Raw genomic sequence first — 17,074 nt, 5'->3', positions numbered from 1 at the left:
ACAAAACAGTCTTTGAGTCTGTGCTGTATAATTTGGGAGATTATACTGCTATTTTTCCAATTTCTCTGTGCACTATATCATCAGTTACTTAAATTACGTGTTTCTCAAGTTAATGTGCAGATTTATTTGAAATAAAAAATAAAGCTGTAAATCTGTTTGCAATGCAATTGTATCTTTCATGTGTGCATCTGTATTAAATTCAGCTCCCTTTTTAATATTGAGATGTATTTGGAGTTTGAGATTAATTAATTAAAACTTGAGTAAGCTAATGAGTTTTTCTGCTGTTGGCATCAGAAGTCAAACACTCAGTGGCCACTTTGCCACTTTATTAGGTACTAGGTACAGGAGATACCTCATAAAGTGGCCTCTGAGTATTTCTGTGTGCTTGTCGTCTTCTGCTCTAGCCCATCCATTTTAAGGTTCAGAGATGTTCTTCTGCACACGGTTGTAACACGGGTTTACTTGAGTTACTCTCACCTTCTTGACAGCTTGAACCAATCTAGCTATCCTCCTCTGACCTCTCTCATTAACAAGGCATTTTCACCCACAGACTGCTGCTCACTGGATGTTTTTTGTTTCCCGCACCATTTTCTGTAAATTCTAGAAGCTGTTATGTGTGAAAATCCTAGGAGATCAGCAGGTTCAGAGATTCTCAAGCCACTCTGTCTGGCTCCAACGATCATTCCACAGTCAAAGTTACTTAAATCACATTTCTTCCTCATTCTGATATTTGGTTTGAACAACTGAATCCCTTGAACATGTCTGCATGCTTTTATGCATTGAGATGCTCCAGCATGATTGGCTGATTAGATATTTGCATTAATGAGCAGATTTACCAAATAAAGTGACCACTGAATGTGTTACCATCAGGTCATATACTGTATGTTAGTATCAAAATCATAGTTCAAAGTACATTTATTGAAGTGTCTACACAATATACAACTTTGAGATTCCTCTTATTGCAGGCAGCCACAAAAGAAACACAATATAACCCATTTTTAAAAAAAAGCACTGAGGTGAGTAAACCTCATGGAATAGATGAGCTTTGGTTCATCCTTTACCCTTGGCTTCGACACCTTGTTCGTTTAAATCCGGCTTTACGCTTAATTTGGCTAAACATAGGTTGTTTTTTCTGCTTTCTGCTTTCTGCTTTCTGCCCGCCCCCCTGGCTTTGATCTGGCCCCAAGTCCGCTCCAGCAACAGCCATCGTGCATTCTTGAGAGTCCAGTTTGCTGAATCCTTCAGGATACCACAAAAATGTTTGGTTGTGCGAACAGTTCAAAAGTACAAGTCCCAAAAGGAAGTTACAGGCTGCGGACTGCAGTGATCATAGTCCAGAAAAATTGTAATTAATAAATAGTAATTTTGCTGTCTAGAAAGTGTTGCCATGGCTTGCCAATGCCACCTTTTTTAGGCCATGGTGTGATGTGGTAATGTTGTGACAGAACCTCTTTCAGTTTTGGCCTTCGGCTTGTGGCAGAGGTCTTTGATAACATTAGGAAATTCCTTGTTACTGAAACAGTTTTGAAGAACTGAACCTTGTATACATTTGTGTTGAGTGTAAAATGGCTGGAATAAGTGAATGTGGAATCTAATAAATGTCAGACAAGTGAACAAAATTGGGTTGTGTAAAATAGTAAGATAATGCATACAATATTATGAAAAAGGAAAAAAGTTTAGGTTTTTTCAAAGGCTAATCTTAAAATTACAGAGTAAGATGTCGCTGGGGAAGCACACAGTCGGATGAATCAGAATCAGATTTATTATTGATGTAAGTCATGAAAATATGTTGTTTTGCAGCAACAGCACAGTGCAGGACATTAAAAAACCTGTTACAATAAAAACAATACATGAAGGGAATACTTTATGGACCGCTCAAAGCACAGAAGGGATAAGCTGTTCTTAAAATGTGGTATTTGTGTCTGTCTTCTGGCTCCCCACCTCCTCTCTCTACCTAGTTTGATTTTAAATTTGGTAACTGAGAACTCTAAACTAAATTTGCAGTTTGGTTTGGAGATTTTGTTGAAATTGAAGATGGATCTAAGGATTTCTGTGGGATGTTCTGTAGTTTAATGTTACATTTAGATTAGCATCATTTTAGATGTATTATTAATCTTGGGTTATAATTTCAGGATTCCTTGGTCACAGTTTAAATGCTACTTTGTATTCAAATTGGAAAAAGTCATGGATGACTTCAGAGCTTCAGCTCCTGAACCTAGAGCTCCACCTAATCCGAACGTGGAATACGTCCCGTATGACGAAATGAAGGAACGGATTCTTAGAATTGTTAATGGTTTCACAGGGTAAGTTGTTTACTGTTTTTTAAAAGATGTTTATTCTTTATATGGTGCAATTGGTTGTGTAAAAATATAAATTCTTTCAATATTTTCAGTAATTCTTTCTAATTCCTTAATATGCCATTTTAAATCAAGATTCTCCATTGAGTTTCTTAATGCTACATTACAAAATTATATAGTTTATTAATCATTAGATCGGTGATTTCTGGACATCTAACATACTTTGGGTGAATTTATTAACGTAAATCTGTGTCTGAGTTGAGGTAATCTCTCTACCAAGGAAAATGGGATTCCCTATCTAGGCACAGTTAAACCTCAGGCCTACTTTGGTCCAAAGAAAACATCTAAAGCCTAATCAGTCTCTCTTGGCCTGTCAGTATCTTTATGTTGTCCTTTCCCTCTGGTGCTATCAGATTCTTCTGTAGTGAGGTGGCCAGAGCTGTTCATATATTGTAAATGGTGTCTAGAAGATTGCCATGTATGGTCTGCTTCCTTGTGGCACCTGCCTCAGCAGATGAAAGCACATATTGCATATGCTGCCTCAACCTCAACTATCTGTTCCACTGCTTTCAGAGCTCTGCAGCTAAGTACTCCCTCAACCTTTATTTTCATTTATTCATTTTTTAGGGTGTGTACATTGCTAAAAAGAACAGCATTAATTGCCTAGTGACGGTTTGGAGAGCTAGATTTTGATCATGTATCCTCTGTAAAGCTATTTCTGTGATATGTGGGGAGTTTCAGGATTTGGACAAAATAAAGGAACTTGTAAAGGTATTTGAAAAGGAACTTGTATATCCATTCGCCTGATGCTCTTGTACCAACTTGATAGTGGAAGTTGCAGATTAATAGTGCAGTCAAGCAACCACGAAAATGAGCTGAGTCTTCAGGAAAACAACAGGAATTCTGCAGATGCTGGAAATTCAAGCAACACACATCCTGACGAAGGGTCTCGGCCTGAAACGTCGACTGCACCTCTTCCTACAGATGCTGCTTGGCCTGCTGCGTTCACCAGCAACTTTGATGTGTGTTGCTTGAATCTTCAGGACCTCATTTGCCAGGTTGCTACCCGATGTGCCAAAAAGCGTGGAAAGGAACAATATTTAAGGGGAAGCAAGATAAACATATTTCAGAGAAGTGTAATTATAATGACAGAGGACATGTTTGGACGTTTAAAAAGATATTGACTGGCTGGGATGAATTTTCTTTGCTCTGCAGTAAATACTGGATAATTCTAAGTAAGTTCTCATCAAGTAAAAATGTATCTTTTTAATAAGCTCGCCACATGCATTTCCTTCGTCTAATGATAGCCTGGTTAAATTTACACTGGGAGAAAGTGTGCACTTTAACCTGGGTATGTAGCATGACTGACTGTTTACCTGGACCCCAGGACAGATGTCTTGTACCTTGTTGGAGGGGTATGCTACTAGTGTGCATAACATTTCTGAATGCCTAATTATGGCAACGGGTACTGAAGAATTTATTAGTTCTGACTAATTAGACCTGAAGTGTTTGCCAGATTCTTGTGGCTACCATCTGGAACCTCCAGAATTAAAGTATAGTCACAGCTGGGTACTGCTCTTGCATTTCTCAAATGTACCGTCTTCCCTTCCTCTACCCCTGCATGACCTCCTGCTGACCTACTAAGGCAAAGTTCATTAGCTGTTGCGTTGAATAGCCTTGGAGTGTCTCTATTTGTATCTCTGGAATCTTACTCAGTGCTTCAAACAGAATGAAGAGTGCACTTTGCTGTTTTATCGCTGAGCTGAAGTGTTCTAACCAAATTTGAGTCACGTGTACTATATATGTAGTTGCTTGAAATCTTTCAGAAAAGTATTTAGCTGCATAAATGTTGCCAAAAAGGGATAGCTGATATGTAATAAACCCTAACCCTTCTCTCATTTACTGTAAACTTTATGAAAGATTTGTATGTAGTCACACAAAAAAGCTTGTTCATATGAGGCCAAATTCTCAAAGAGTACTGGAGATGTTCTGCTTCTTTTACGCACTTTAATTTTAGTTCTTTTGTCCGTATTTGATGAGTTTGTGGCTTGGCACTTCACATTTGTGACTGCTCCTTGATGCTCTTGAGATGATTAGTTGTATGTTTATCAACTTGTTTTCACTTTTAATTAAGTAATCAAATATATTGCTGTAACTATCCTTAAACTTTGAACAATTTCTTTGTAATCATTTTCTTCTCATTTTCTGATTAGCCCGTTGCGAAATACCACAACTCAGTACTTATTACCTTGCAATGTCACAGTTAATCCGATTAATCAAAAAAAACTGTTGCTATTCTATTATTTAAAAAAATATTTAATAGTTCACAAGATTTGGTACCAAAAATTGGTACAATCAGTGATGAGTTTCTAATTAGGATGATAGAACAAGTATAACTTTATGACAGAGTAGCAACATGGAAACAGGGTTTCTGTCCGCTGAGTCTGTGCTGACCATCACACTTTTTCTTAACAAACGAATCCTCACCTTATTTATTCCACTACATTGATATGAGCTCCCTCCAAATTCTGCCACTCATCTACAAACTAGGAACAATTTTCAGTGGTCTATTAACTTAAACTTTCTTAGAAGGTGGAAATGCATCTTGTTGCAAAGAGAACCTACAAGTACCGCACAGCCACTTTGCCATTTTTATCCATTTTCTTGGTGATGGTTTGGCATGTTTATTCCTTCTCTTCCATCTCTTAGGTGTCATTGTGGTAATATTTACAATTTTTCAATAGGTAAATTTAATGTCAGAAATGTATACAATATACATCCTAAAATTCTTTATCTTTGCAAACATCCACAAAAACAGAGGAGTGCCCCAAATCTCCTCTCCCCTCCCCCCCCCAGCTCTTCCCTCCCACACACAAGCAGCAGCAAGGCAACGACACCCCTCCGCCACCATCAAAAAAGCATCGGTGCCCCCCTCCCCCAACAAGCACTCAAGCATGCAGCAAAGCATCAATAAAGACACAGACTTGCAGTATCCCAAAGATGACTCATTCACCCGTCCCCCTCTCACCCCCCTCTCACCCCCCTCCCCAAAAAAGGGAAAAAGAGGTGTACCTTTTTCACAGCGAGAGGGGAGATGTAACAAACAACTCACTGGTTTATGATGTTAAAAGTCTGCTGTGTCGCTTTTCCCGAGCTCTGCGTCCAGAGAGTTGGCCCCAGAAGGGTTCAGGTCTCTGGACACACAGCCTATGGCAGCTAACCTGCTGCTCCTAATGTTCTGTGTTCTCCCGCAACACCTCAGTCAGGGGCAGCGGTCTTGAATCAGCCATGAAGCCCCAGAGCCACGAAAATCTGGTACCCTGAAGGTGCGCCAGACTTCCAGGCCACATGGTTGGGATAATAAAAAGTGGCTTGTCGTGAGGCTGTGAGAGCAGGTCCCATTCCTGCGGAGAACTGATGACAGAGTGTAACTCCAGGTCAGGGTTTTCAAAAGAACCTTGAAAAGGAAAAAAAGATATCAAAGATAGAAATAGAGCTACTTTCGAAAATACAAGCAAAGGAGTCACCGTTTAGTGCCATCATCACTTTGCTCCGTTTTTTCTCCCTCTTTCTGATTCTGTCATTACAACTTAAAATTAACTCACCTTTGTCAGCTGGTTAGCCATCTGGTTTTTGCTGCCTAATCTGATTAATAAATTTAAATTACTTGCCTAGTTTTTGTGGTCAGTGACCAAGTGGTCTTGCTCACTTCTTAGATTGAAGAAAGTTGTCCAGACTCTCCACTTCCAACACCATTCAGTGTTGGGCCTCAATCATCAAGCAGACAGATCACATCGAAGAACTAGCAGTCAGTATACCAGAAGCAACACCCCGCAAAAAAAAATTACTTTAAAAAAACTTCTGAGTGTGAAAGAAAGATATTGAGCATGAAAGCAGGATTTGGAAAACCTTAAATTTGTACGAAGGATTAATGAGCGAATTATATTTAATCTATGAGGTCAGGAGTTAGTATGACTAACGGTACTTTTTAATCACATACTCACAAAGCAAGGTGTGTAATTCACTTTGTTTTTCAACATGAGATTTGCTTAAAAAGTTTGAAATATTACTATACTTACAAAATCCTCAAATGTCTTGTCTTCTCTCCTCTTTCCTCCATATTGAGGCACCCTCTCTTGTGTTGAACAGCACTAAGTTCATAACACATGGAACAAATCTGGCAACTGAAAACTGGGTATTCTTGTGATGCAGTGGACAATAGTGGCAGCAGAATTATGCATTATAGTAATAGATACCCTTGGGGCTCAGGAGACATTTGATCAATACAATCAAATCAGGAAATCAATTCTGTTTTAATAAAGAGTAAATTAAGGCATGCCAGCCACAACCCCAGCTTGCCTAAAAATGCAGTGACAACGTAGTATACCTGCAACACAGTATAAAAACATGCTAAATGTCAAGACAAAGCTGAACAATCAGTGGATCATATCAAAAGTTGAAATCCTGCCACATCTTGTTTTGATATCATACATAACAGCACAGCTGGCAGAACTGCTGCCTCACTCCAGGTTCAACTCCGACACGTTCTGTCTGTTGAGTTTACATGTTCTCTGTGGCTGGATTTCCTCTGTTCTCGTTTCTTCCCACATCCCAAAAATGAGTTTTAATCACATTTTAATTCCACATCCCATTCCCATTCTGACATGTCTATCCACGGCCTCCTCTACTGTAAAGATGAAGCCACACTCAGGTTGGAGGAACAACACCTTATATTCCGTCTGGGTAGCCTCCAACCTGATGGCATGAACATCGACTTCTCTAACTTCCGCTAAGGCCCCACCTCCCCCTCGTACCCCATCTGTTACTTATTTTTATGCACACATTCTTTCTCTCACTTTCCTTTTTCTCCCTCTGAATATACCTCTTGCCCATCCTCTGGGCTCCCCCCCCCCTTGTCTTTCTTCCTGGACCTCCTGTCCCATGATCCTCTCGTATCCCCTTTTGCCTATCACCTGTCCAGCTCTTGGCTCTATCCCTCCCCCTCCTGTCTTCTCCTATCATTTTGGATCTCTCCCTCCCCCTCCAACTTTCAAATCCCTTACTCACTCTTCCTTCAGTTAGTCCTGACGAAGGGTCTTGGCCTGAAACGTCGACTGCACCTCTTCCTACAGATGCTGCTTGGCCTGCTGCGTTCACTGGCAACTTTGATGTGTGTTGCTTGAATTTCCAGCATCTGCAGAATTCCTGTTGTTTGCGTTTAAATTCACTACTGCGAAGCCTCTTCCGGTGATGCCTACACCGAAGAAGTTTAGATCCTCTCTTCGACGGGAGTTCAGTGAAACCATCTCTCACTGCTCCCCATCTGTAATTTCTTCGGCTCTTCAACTTTTCGACCACACTTGGACTCAGACTTGCTATCACAGCCATATATCCTTTCTTGGAACGTGCCTCCGTCGCCAACTTACTCCAGTTGGCTTTAGGATTCGTTTCCATGCCTCTCAATTTGGACCTTCTGAGGATCCCAGGTACTCACATTTTATTGACTCTGCCTCTCGCCGCTTCTCCCGTCAAGCTCTGAAGGCAATTCACTCCGCCATGAGGAGGTACTTGGTGTCCCTATCCCAGACCCTTCCACACCTTCGGGACACTTTCTTCACCGTCTGTAATGGTCCTACCCGTTATTTCATCCTCCGTCGGATTCACTCCTGCAATCGCCATTGTTTTGACTTTGTCATGTTAGGCAAAGATCGCAAGATCCTACATCTACGGACTCCAGAGCCTGCCAGCCCCGACGCTAGCAGGCATGAACTTCAGATTGCTTCTGCCATTGATCTCGCCGGCTCCAACACCTCAGGGCATATTCAAAACCCGGACTCCAGCAACGACCATGGACACCTTCACAGCGATTGCGCAACCACCAACTGCGACGCCAGCCTTGAACTCCAGGCCGGGTCGTTATGTGCTGCTGTTGTGACTCCCGTCTCCCCTTCCCCCACCACCACTCCGCAGCCCCGTCTTCCTCAGATCCCACCGTCAACTCCTGGGCCCTCAGAGGCTCCATCTTCCTCTCACCCCAACCCTTCCCTCTCCATTGACACCCCCAGCCTCCCCCCTCCCCCCTCTGATCCCAGCTCTCATCCGTGCCGGGTCTTTACCATCCCCTCCGACCTTCAACTGTCGGAGGCAGAACGCTCTGTCCTCAGTAAGGGCCTCACCTTTGTCCCCCTTCGCCCACACCTCAGCGAGTTCCGTGTTCGCCATGATGCAGAACTCTTCTTCCGCTGTCTCCGTCTCCGAACCTACTTCTTCGGCAAGGACTCTTCCACCCCCACCGATAACCCCTTCTCCCGTCTTCAACCCTCCTCTTCTTCATGGACACCCCGCTCTGGTCTTCTGCCTGCTCTGGATCTCTTTATCGCTAATTGCCGATGGGACATCAACCGTCTCGACTTTACCGCACCTTGTCCCCATTCCAACCTCACTCCGTCGGAACGCTCTGCTCTCCACTCCCTCCGCACTAATCCTAACATTATTATTAAACCCGCCGATAAGGGGGGTGCTGTTGTAGTCTGGCGTACTGACCTCTACCTTGCCGAGGCACAGCGACAACTCGCGGATACCTCCTCTTATTTAACCCTCGATCGTGACCCCACTAAGGAGCACCAGGCCATCATCTCCCACACCATCACCGACTTTATCCGCTCAGGGGATCTCCCATCCACTGCTACCAACCTTATAGTTCCCACACCCCGCACTTCCCGTTTCTACCTCCTACCCAAGATCCACAAACCTCCCTGTCCTGGCCGACCTATTGTCTCAGCTTGCTCCTGCCCCACCGAACTCATTTCTGCATACCTCGACACTGTTTTATCACCCCTTGTTCAGTCCCTTCCGACCTATGTTCGTGACACTTCTCATGCTCTTAAACTTTTCGATGATTTTAAGTTCCCTGGCCCCCACCGCTTTATTTTCACCATGGATGTCCAGTCCTTATATACTTCCATCCCCCATCAGGAAGGTCTCAAAGCTCTACGCTTCTTTTTGGATTCCAGACCTAATCAGTTCCCCTCTACCACCACTCTGCTCCGTCTAGCGGAATTAGTCCCTACTCTTAATAATTTCTCCTTTGGCTCCTCCCACTTCCTCCAAACTGAAGGTGTAGCTATGGGCACCCATATGGGTTCTAGCTATGCCTGCCTTTTTGTTGGGTTTGTGGAACAGTCGATGTTCCGTGCCTATTCTGGTATCTGTCCCCCACTTTTCCTTCGCTACATCGATGACTGCATTGGCGCTGCTTCCTGCACGCATGCAGAACTCGTTGACTTTATTAACTTTGCCTCCAACTTTCACCCTGCCCTCAAGTTTACCTGGTCCATTTCCGACACCTCCCTCCCCTTTCTAGATCTTTCTGTCTCTGTCTCTGGAGACAGCTTATCCACTGATGTCTACTATAAGCCTACTGACTCTCACAGCTATCTGGACTATTCCTCTTCTCACCCTGTCTCTTCCATCCCCTTCTCGCAATTCCTCCGTCTCCGCCACATCTGCTCTCAGGATGAGGCTTTTCATTCTTGGACGAGGGAGATGTCTTCCTTTTTTAAAGAAAGGGGCTTCCCTTCCTCCACTATCAACTCTGCTCTTAAACGCATCTCCCCCATTTCACGTACATCTGCTCTCACTCCATCCTCCTGCCACCCCACTAGGAATAGGATTCCCCTGGTCCTCACCTACCACCCCACCAGCCTCCGGGTCCAACATATTATTCTCCGTAACTTCTGCCACCTCCAACGGGATCCCCATACTAAGCACATCTTTCCCTCGCCCCCTCTCTCTGCATTCCGCAGGGATCGCTCCTGTTACGAGAATACACATAAAATTAAGATGTTTGCTGGCCTGGGCTAGCATCAGTGGCATCAGCAGTTGGTCTGCCACCTGCCCTCAGGGGAAGGAGAGATAAGGAACAATGGAGCAGCGTCTGGAGATGTGTAATGAAGGGATGTGGGAGGAAGAGCTGTCTGGAGCGGCTCCCCCCTTTGAGCCCTGAACTGTTTGAAGTGATGGACAGGCGATACCCCAGCAGGGGGATAAAAAGGGACAGGTTCGCTAAGACGGACACACGCCACCCGAGGTAACGAGACCCTGGAAGCGGTGCGCTTCTCACGAGTGGGTGAGAAGTCCCAGACAACGACAAGGGTGGAAAGGTACGATCAGCGGGAACCCGGTGTGTGTCCGCCCTTGCCTGGGTGCCGGGTTCACTGCAGAGGATCGACTGCAGAGGATCGACCGCATCTGGAGGAGGGGTCACAGTCGGTGACCTCAGGTGACATCACCAAGGACCTGCCCAAAAGCTGGTTGTGAGCCATCCCGCTGGTCTGTGAGTGAAGCTGTGCTGAATGATGAGTTGTTCCTATTCTATCTCTCTCTTCCCCCACGTTGTCCACCGCCATGGCAACGATTACTGCGAACTGAACTACTAAACTGGACTGAACTTTGAGTCATTTTGAAATTGGTCATTTACCCCTAGACAACGATAGAGCTTGATTGATGCTGTTATCTTAATTCTGTGCACATGTGTGTTTATCATCACTGAACTGTTGCATTTATTATCCTTTCGATTACTGTGTTGCTTGTTTCTTTAATAAAACTTTCTTAGTTCTAGTACTCCAGACTCCAACTGAGTGATCCATTTCTGCTGGTTTGGCAACCCAGTTACGGGGTACGTAACATAAGTGGGGGCTCGTCCGGGATTTTGAACGCTAAATTTGGGACGGAGTAAATTGATTGGGTTAAAATTCCCGAAAGAAAGAAAAGACAAACAGCAGAAATAGAGGTTGAGGAATTTATAAAGGCGCCGACCTTGGAGGCATTAGAGGATGCCAGGAAATCGGAATTGATAGCTGTGGCAAAACGGGTGAATCTTGCTAAGGTGAAGTCGACAATGAGGAGAGAGGAGATACACAGAGCTATTGTAGAGCACTATGTATCTAAAGGTGTGTTTCCCCAAGGTGAGCTGGGGGTGGTGTCTATTGAAAAACCTGCTGGAGACGCGGTACAGGTACAGCTTGAAAAACTGAGACTCGAGCACGAGTTCCGGGTACGGCAGTTAGAACACGAAGAGAAGCAGTTAGAAAGGCAGGAGAAAGAGAGAGAGTTAGAAAGGCGGGAGAGAGAGAAAGAGGTAGAAAGGCAAGAGAAAGAAAGACAGTTGGAGAGAGAAGAGAGAGAGAGGGACAGGCAGTTGGAGAGAGAGGAGAAACAGAGGGAAAGGGAATTTGAGCTGGAGAAGTTAAAGATAAGGGCCGAGCAGGGGCTCGTGCCGAACCAAGGTGGAGGGTTCCGGGCGACCCAGGAGGTTAGGCTGGTTCCCCCATTTGACGATACCGATGTGGATCGGTACTTTCTCCACTTCGAAAAAGTAGCTATAAGTCAGGAATGGCCGAGGGATAAGTGGGTTGTCTTACTTCAGAGTGTACTGAAAGGGAAAGCCCAACAAGCTTACTCAGCTTTATCCGCGGAAGATGCCCAGAAGTATGAGGTGGTGAAGGAGGCCATCCTCAGGATTTATGAGTTGGTCCCGGAGGCATACCGGCAGAGGTTCCGGAATGCGAGGAAGCGGTGGGACCGCACGTATTTGGAGTTTGCTCGTGAGATGCAAACATATTGTGAGCGTTGGTGCGCCTCGAAAGGGGTAGAGGGGGATTATGACAGACTGCTGCAACTGGTTCTGATTGAGCAGTTTAAAGGTTGTGTCCCTGAGGGTATGAGACCCTACCTCGATGAGAAAGAGGCAGCCACGTTAGCCGCAACTGCTAAGTTAGCGGATGAGTATGCGTTGACGCATAAAATGAAGGTTGCCCCGAGTAAAGGCTACCAGAAGGGTAGTCAGGACGGCGGGGAGAGTCCGCCGGAAAAGTCAGAAAGTAAGCCGGGGACTAGTGAAAAGGATAAGGTAGACCGGGAGCAGCCTGGTAGGAAGTCTCCTGGGGTCGTCTGTTATAATTGTGGGAAAGTCGGACACTTTGCGTCCAGGTGCTTTGCCCCAAGGAAGGAGACGGGGAAAGGAAAAGCGGAAATTTTGAATGGCTGTATCGAGCTGTTAAGCGAACCGCTAGGGAAGGACAGGTCTGAAAAAGTCCAGGAAGGGCGCGAGAGGTTTATCTCGGCCGGACTGGTGTCAGTGAAGGAGAGGTTAAAACCAGTTCCAGTGCGGATCTGGAGAGACACGGGAGCGTGTCAGTCACTAATACTGAAGAGTGTATTAGAGTTTAGCTCAGAGACCCAGACTGGGGAGGTAGAGGTCAAAGGTGTTGGGGAAGGGACAGAGTCAGTCCCTTTGCACCAGATACATTTACAGAGCAACCTGGTCTCTGGACTAGTCACGATCGGGGTGAGGTCCGAATTACCGATGAAAGACGTGGAAGTCTTGCTCGGTAATGACATCGCCGGAGGAATCGTGTTCCCAGTCGTGAGATTGACGGGTCAGCCTGCCAGCATGGAGGCCCCGCCCGCGATGGTGAATTTGGCTGAAACATTTCTGCCAACCTTGTATGAGACAGGGTGTAGTGAGATAAGAGGTAGTGAGGGAGCTGGGACGGACGTAGCAGTAGCCAGGAAAGAATTTGTGCAGACGCAGGAGCGAGACGAGGGGCTGATGGTTTTGGCCGAGACCGCTCTCTCTGACACAGCCTTGACAAGCTATTGTGCGGAGGAGGAAGTGCTAAGGAAGAAAGGGAAATCAAGTACAGCATCCGCAGATGAGGAGTGGGGGGTGGTGCAAAAGAGTTATGGGGATGAGGTTTTTAACATGGCCCACGAGGTACCCCCCGGTGGACATTTTGCGGTGCTGGAGGAAACAGTTGGTGGAATCATGAAAGAGAGTTACCGGCTGCCCAGGGGGAAAAATGTTATTGATCATGACCGACGCGAACTGAGACGGTCACCGGCTTTTGATATGCTAACAAACCTAGTCGGTGTTAGCGTGGAAATCAATGAAGCTAGGGGCCCCTTGATAAGAGGAAAAAACCATTTTGAAAAGATTAGGATGGGATCGGTCAGATGGGAGAAGGCTATTGTTTTGGCCAGGTCTACTGATAAGGTCTCTCCCTTAATCCCCGAAGGAGTAATTAAACGACTCGCACCCATGTGTTTGATTGTCCCGAGGAAATGCAAAGAACTGGGACGTTGGGTTATGTCGGTTACAATAGGGCGGCCAAGTAAACAACACCCATATTTTTTGAGTAATTCAGTGACTAAAGGGCTGATGAACACAGAGGTGTGTATTGGCAATTTAACACGGCTGTCTGAAGCCAGCTTGATAGTGAACCTTGGAAAAAATGAATTCGGCCACGCGAATGTCACTTACCTGGGAATTGTGGTGACACAGGGGCAGCTGGCAGTGATGCAAGCTACAGTGCAGGCTATCGCTGACCTCCCAACCCCGACAGACAAGAGGGCCCTCAGAAGGCTTTTGGAGATGGTGGGGTACTGCAGGAAGTTTTGCAATAACTCTGCGGTCAATACCCGTCCCCCTCCTACTAAGCCCTTGCGAGGGAAAATTGAGTCGGAATGGGACGACCCTTGTTGTTGTGGTCCGGGACAAAACCAAATGAGAGGTTACATTGGTCGCAATTCATCAGTGTTTTTGGCCACTATGAAGTTTGCTGAGTTGGAGCCTGGTCTAAGGGATTATTAATAACACGTGTAAAAGGAACAGAAAATGTGATGACTGTCTGTCAAGGTGTTGACAATTTCAAATTCTCTGTATTAGCTAAATAACTGTTAAAGATGTATATTGTGTATGTATCAGATAATGTAGTCATGTTTGTAATTTTTACCTCCCGGTAAAAATCCTTAAAGGGGGGAAGTGTTACGAGAATACACATAAAATTAAGATGTTTGCTGGCCTGGGCTAGCATCAGTGGCATCAGCAGTTGGTCTGCCACCTGCCCTCAGGGGAAGGAGAGATAAGGAACAATGGAGCAGCGTCTGGAGATGTGTAATGAAGGGATGTGGGAGGAAGAGCTGTCTGGAGCGGCTCCCCCCTTTGAGCCCTGAACTGTTTGAAGTGATGGACAGGCGATACCCCAGCAGGGGGATAAAAAGGGACAGGTTCGCTAAGACGGACACACGCCACCCGAGGTAACGAGACCCTGGAAGCGGTGCGCTTCTCACGAGTGGTTGAGAAGTCCCAGACAACGACAAGGGTGGAAAGGTACGATCAGCGGGAACCCGGTGTGTGTCCGCCCTTGCCTGGGTGCCGGGTTCACTGCAGAGGATCGACTGCAGAGGATCGACCGCAGAGGATCGACCGCATCTGGAGGAGGGGTCACAGTCGGTGACCTCAGGTGACATCACCAAGGACCTGCCCAAAAGCTGGTTGTGAGCCATCCCGCTGGTCTGTGAGTGAAGCTGTGCTGAATGATGAGTTGTTCCTATTCTATCTCTCTCTTCCCCCACGTTGTCCACCGCCATGGCAACGATTACTGCGAACTGAACTACTAAACTGGACTGAACTTTGAGTCATTTTGAAATTGGTCATTTACCCCTAGACAACGATAGAGCTTGATTGATGCTGTTATCTTAATTCTGTGCACATGTGTGTTTATCATCACTGAACTGTTGCATTTATTATCCTTTCGATTACTGTGTTGCTTGTTTCTTTAATAAAACTTTCTTAGTTCTAGTACTCCAGACTCCAACTGAGTGATCCATTTCTGCTGGTTTGGCAACCCAGTTACGGGGTACGTAACACTCCCTACACAACTCCCTTGTCCATTCGTCCCCCCCATCCCTCCCCACTGATCTCCCTCCTGGCACTTATCCGTGTACGTGGAACAAATGCTACACATGCCCTTACACTTCCTCCCTTGCCACCATTCAGGGCCCCAAACAGTCCTTCCAGGTGAGGCAACACTTCACCTGTGAGTTGACTGGGGTGATATACTGCGTCCGGTGCTCCCGATGTGGACTTTTATATATTGGCGAGACCCGACGCAGACTGGGAGACTACGCTCTGTCCGCCAGGGAAAGCAGGATCTCCCAGTGGCCACACATTTTAATTCCACATCCCATTCCCATTCTGACATGTCTATACACGGCCTCCTCTACTGTAAGGCTGAAGCCACACTCAGGTTGGAGGAACAACACCTTATATTCCGTCTGGGTAGCCTCCAACCTGATGGCATGAACATCGACTTCTCTAACTTCCGCTAAGGCCCCACCTCCCCCTCGTACCCCATCTGTTACTTATTTTTATGCACACATTCTTTCTCTCACTCTCCTTTTTCTCCCTCTGTCCCTCTGAATATACCTCTTGCCCATCCTCTGGGTCCCTCCCCATCCCCCCGTCTTTCTTTCCGGACCTCCTGTCCCATGATCCTTTCGTATCCCCTTTTGCCTATCACCTGTCCAGCTCTCGGCTCTATCCCTCCCCCTCCTGTCTTCTCCTATGATTTTGGATCTCCCCCTCCCCCTCCAACTTTCAAATCCCTTACTCACTCTTCCTTCAGTTAGTCCTGACGAAGGGTCTCGGCCTGAAACGTCGACTGCGCCTCTTCCTACAGATGCTGCTTGGCCTGCTGCGTTCACCAGCAACTTTGATGTGTGTTGCCAAAAATGAGTTGGTAGTTTGGTGGAAAAAGCTAGTGGGGGTGGGTGAAATATGGGGAGAATAAAATGGGTTCTTGTGTGATTAGTGTAAATGGTCATCATGAGCAAACTGGGTTTAAATGACTGCTTCCATGCTATATATTATTAGATTATGATAGTTGAACAGCCATTGGAAGGAGGAGGTGTCAAGAACATCCCTGTTCTCAATGTTGACAAGAACGTTAAAGCTGAGGCTAGAGCATGAGTCATTGTATTCAGCAGGAAGTCTGACGAGATGAACAGTCATGATTTCCTCCTGAGAAAACCACCATCACAGTGACTGCAATGCAGCACATGGCATGAAAAATCTATGGTAAAGCTCGATGGTTAGTATAAAAAAAACTTTTAATAGGTAAGAGTAACCAGTGTTTCATGCTACTTCTGTAAAAAAAAACAAGCAAATTTTCATGGCATTTATACCTTTTGTATATCTGACAACAATAAACTTTGTCATACCCACACAAAGTAAAATGGTTGTAGCATCAAGATTTTTTAGTTCTGTGGCACCAGTCTAGCTACCTACCATTGGCATTCATTGTTGATGATATAAACAAGCACCTGGGAGTCACCAATGCTCCAAAATTTAAATATTATCTCAAAATTAAATCTAGCTGTTTGCCCTCTGTTGCTGTTAAACTGACTGGCAAGTTACTGTTTACTCCTACTGTGTTTGTAAAACGGCGGTACAATTCTAATGGCACCATTCCATAAGTTCAGGAAGGAATGGCTTCAGCAGTTTCATCACCTACTTTTGGAAGCATGGGATATATTTCAAATCAGGCTTGTAATTTATTCACTAATTAAAATACAAAACCCTTTTAATATTTCCATTTAACTGATGGATATTTCACTCTAATTCCCTATTATGATAGTAGCATCTTCTCTCTTTAAGAATCTGTCTCTATACAGGTTAACATTTTGGTCCTTAATGGGACTTCATGCATTTATCGAATGCTTTTGGATTTCTTAGTTTTAATTGTCAGTATTTTTCAGACCTCTTTAGTTTCCCAATTTCCCTTTTAGTTTGTACTTTCAATATTAATGTTCCCTTCCTCACCATCTTTTTTTATATTCACCAGTACTGAGAGTAATTTTGAATTCTGCTTAATATTTTGTCCTTACTCATTACGATGTATCTTTGGGATATTGCTTTCATTAACACCAAATGG

General features: G+C 45.1%; 1 protein-coding gene across 3 annotated transcripts in view; it reads left to right on the top strand.

Moving 5' to 3' along the window:
• Window positions 1–17,074, top strand: part of ppp4r2b (protein phosphatase 4, regulatory subunit 2b) — a 91,928-nt gene that overhangs the window by 48,154 nt on the left and 26,700 nt on the right. For all 3 annotated transcript variants that reach the window (XM_063067900.1, XM_063067901.1, XM_063067902.1), the window contains one exon: window positions 2,133–2,303. In XM_063067900.1, coding sequence (XP_062923970.1) covers window positions 2,133–2,303 — 171 coding nt within the window. The remainder of the gene's footprint in view (window positions 1–2,132; window positions 2,304–17,074) is intronic.

Source organism: Mobula hypostoma, chromosome 15 (assembly GCF_963921235.1).
Source record: "Mobula hypostoma chromosome 15, sMobHyp1.1, whole genome shotgun sequence".
In the NCBI taxonomy this organism is placed as follows: Eukaryota; Metazoa; Chordata; class Chondrichthyes; order Myliobatiformes; family Myliobatidae; genus Mobula; species Mobula hypostoma.
This window is presented reverse-complemented; position numbering and strand designations above follow the sequence as displayed.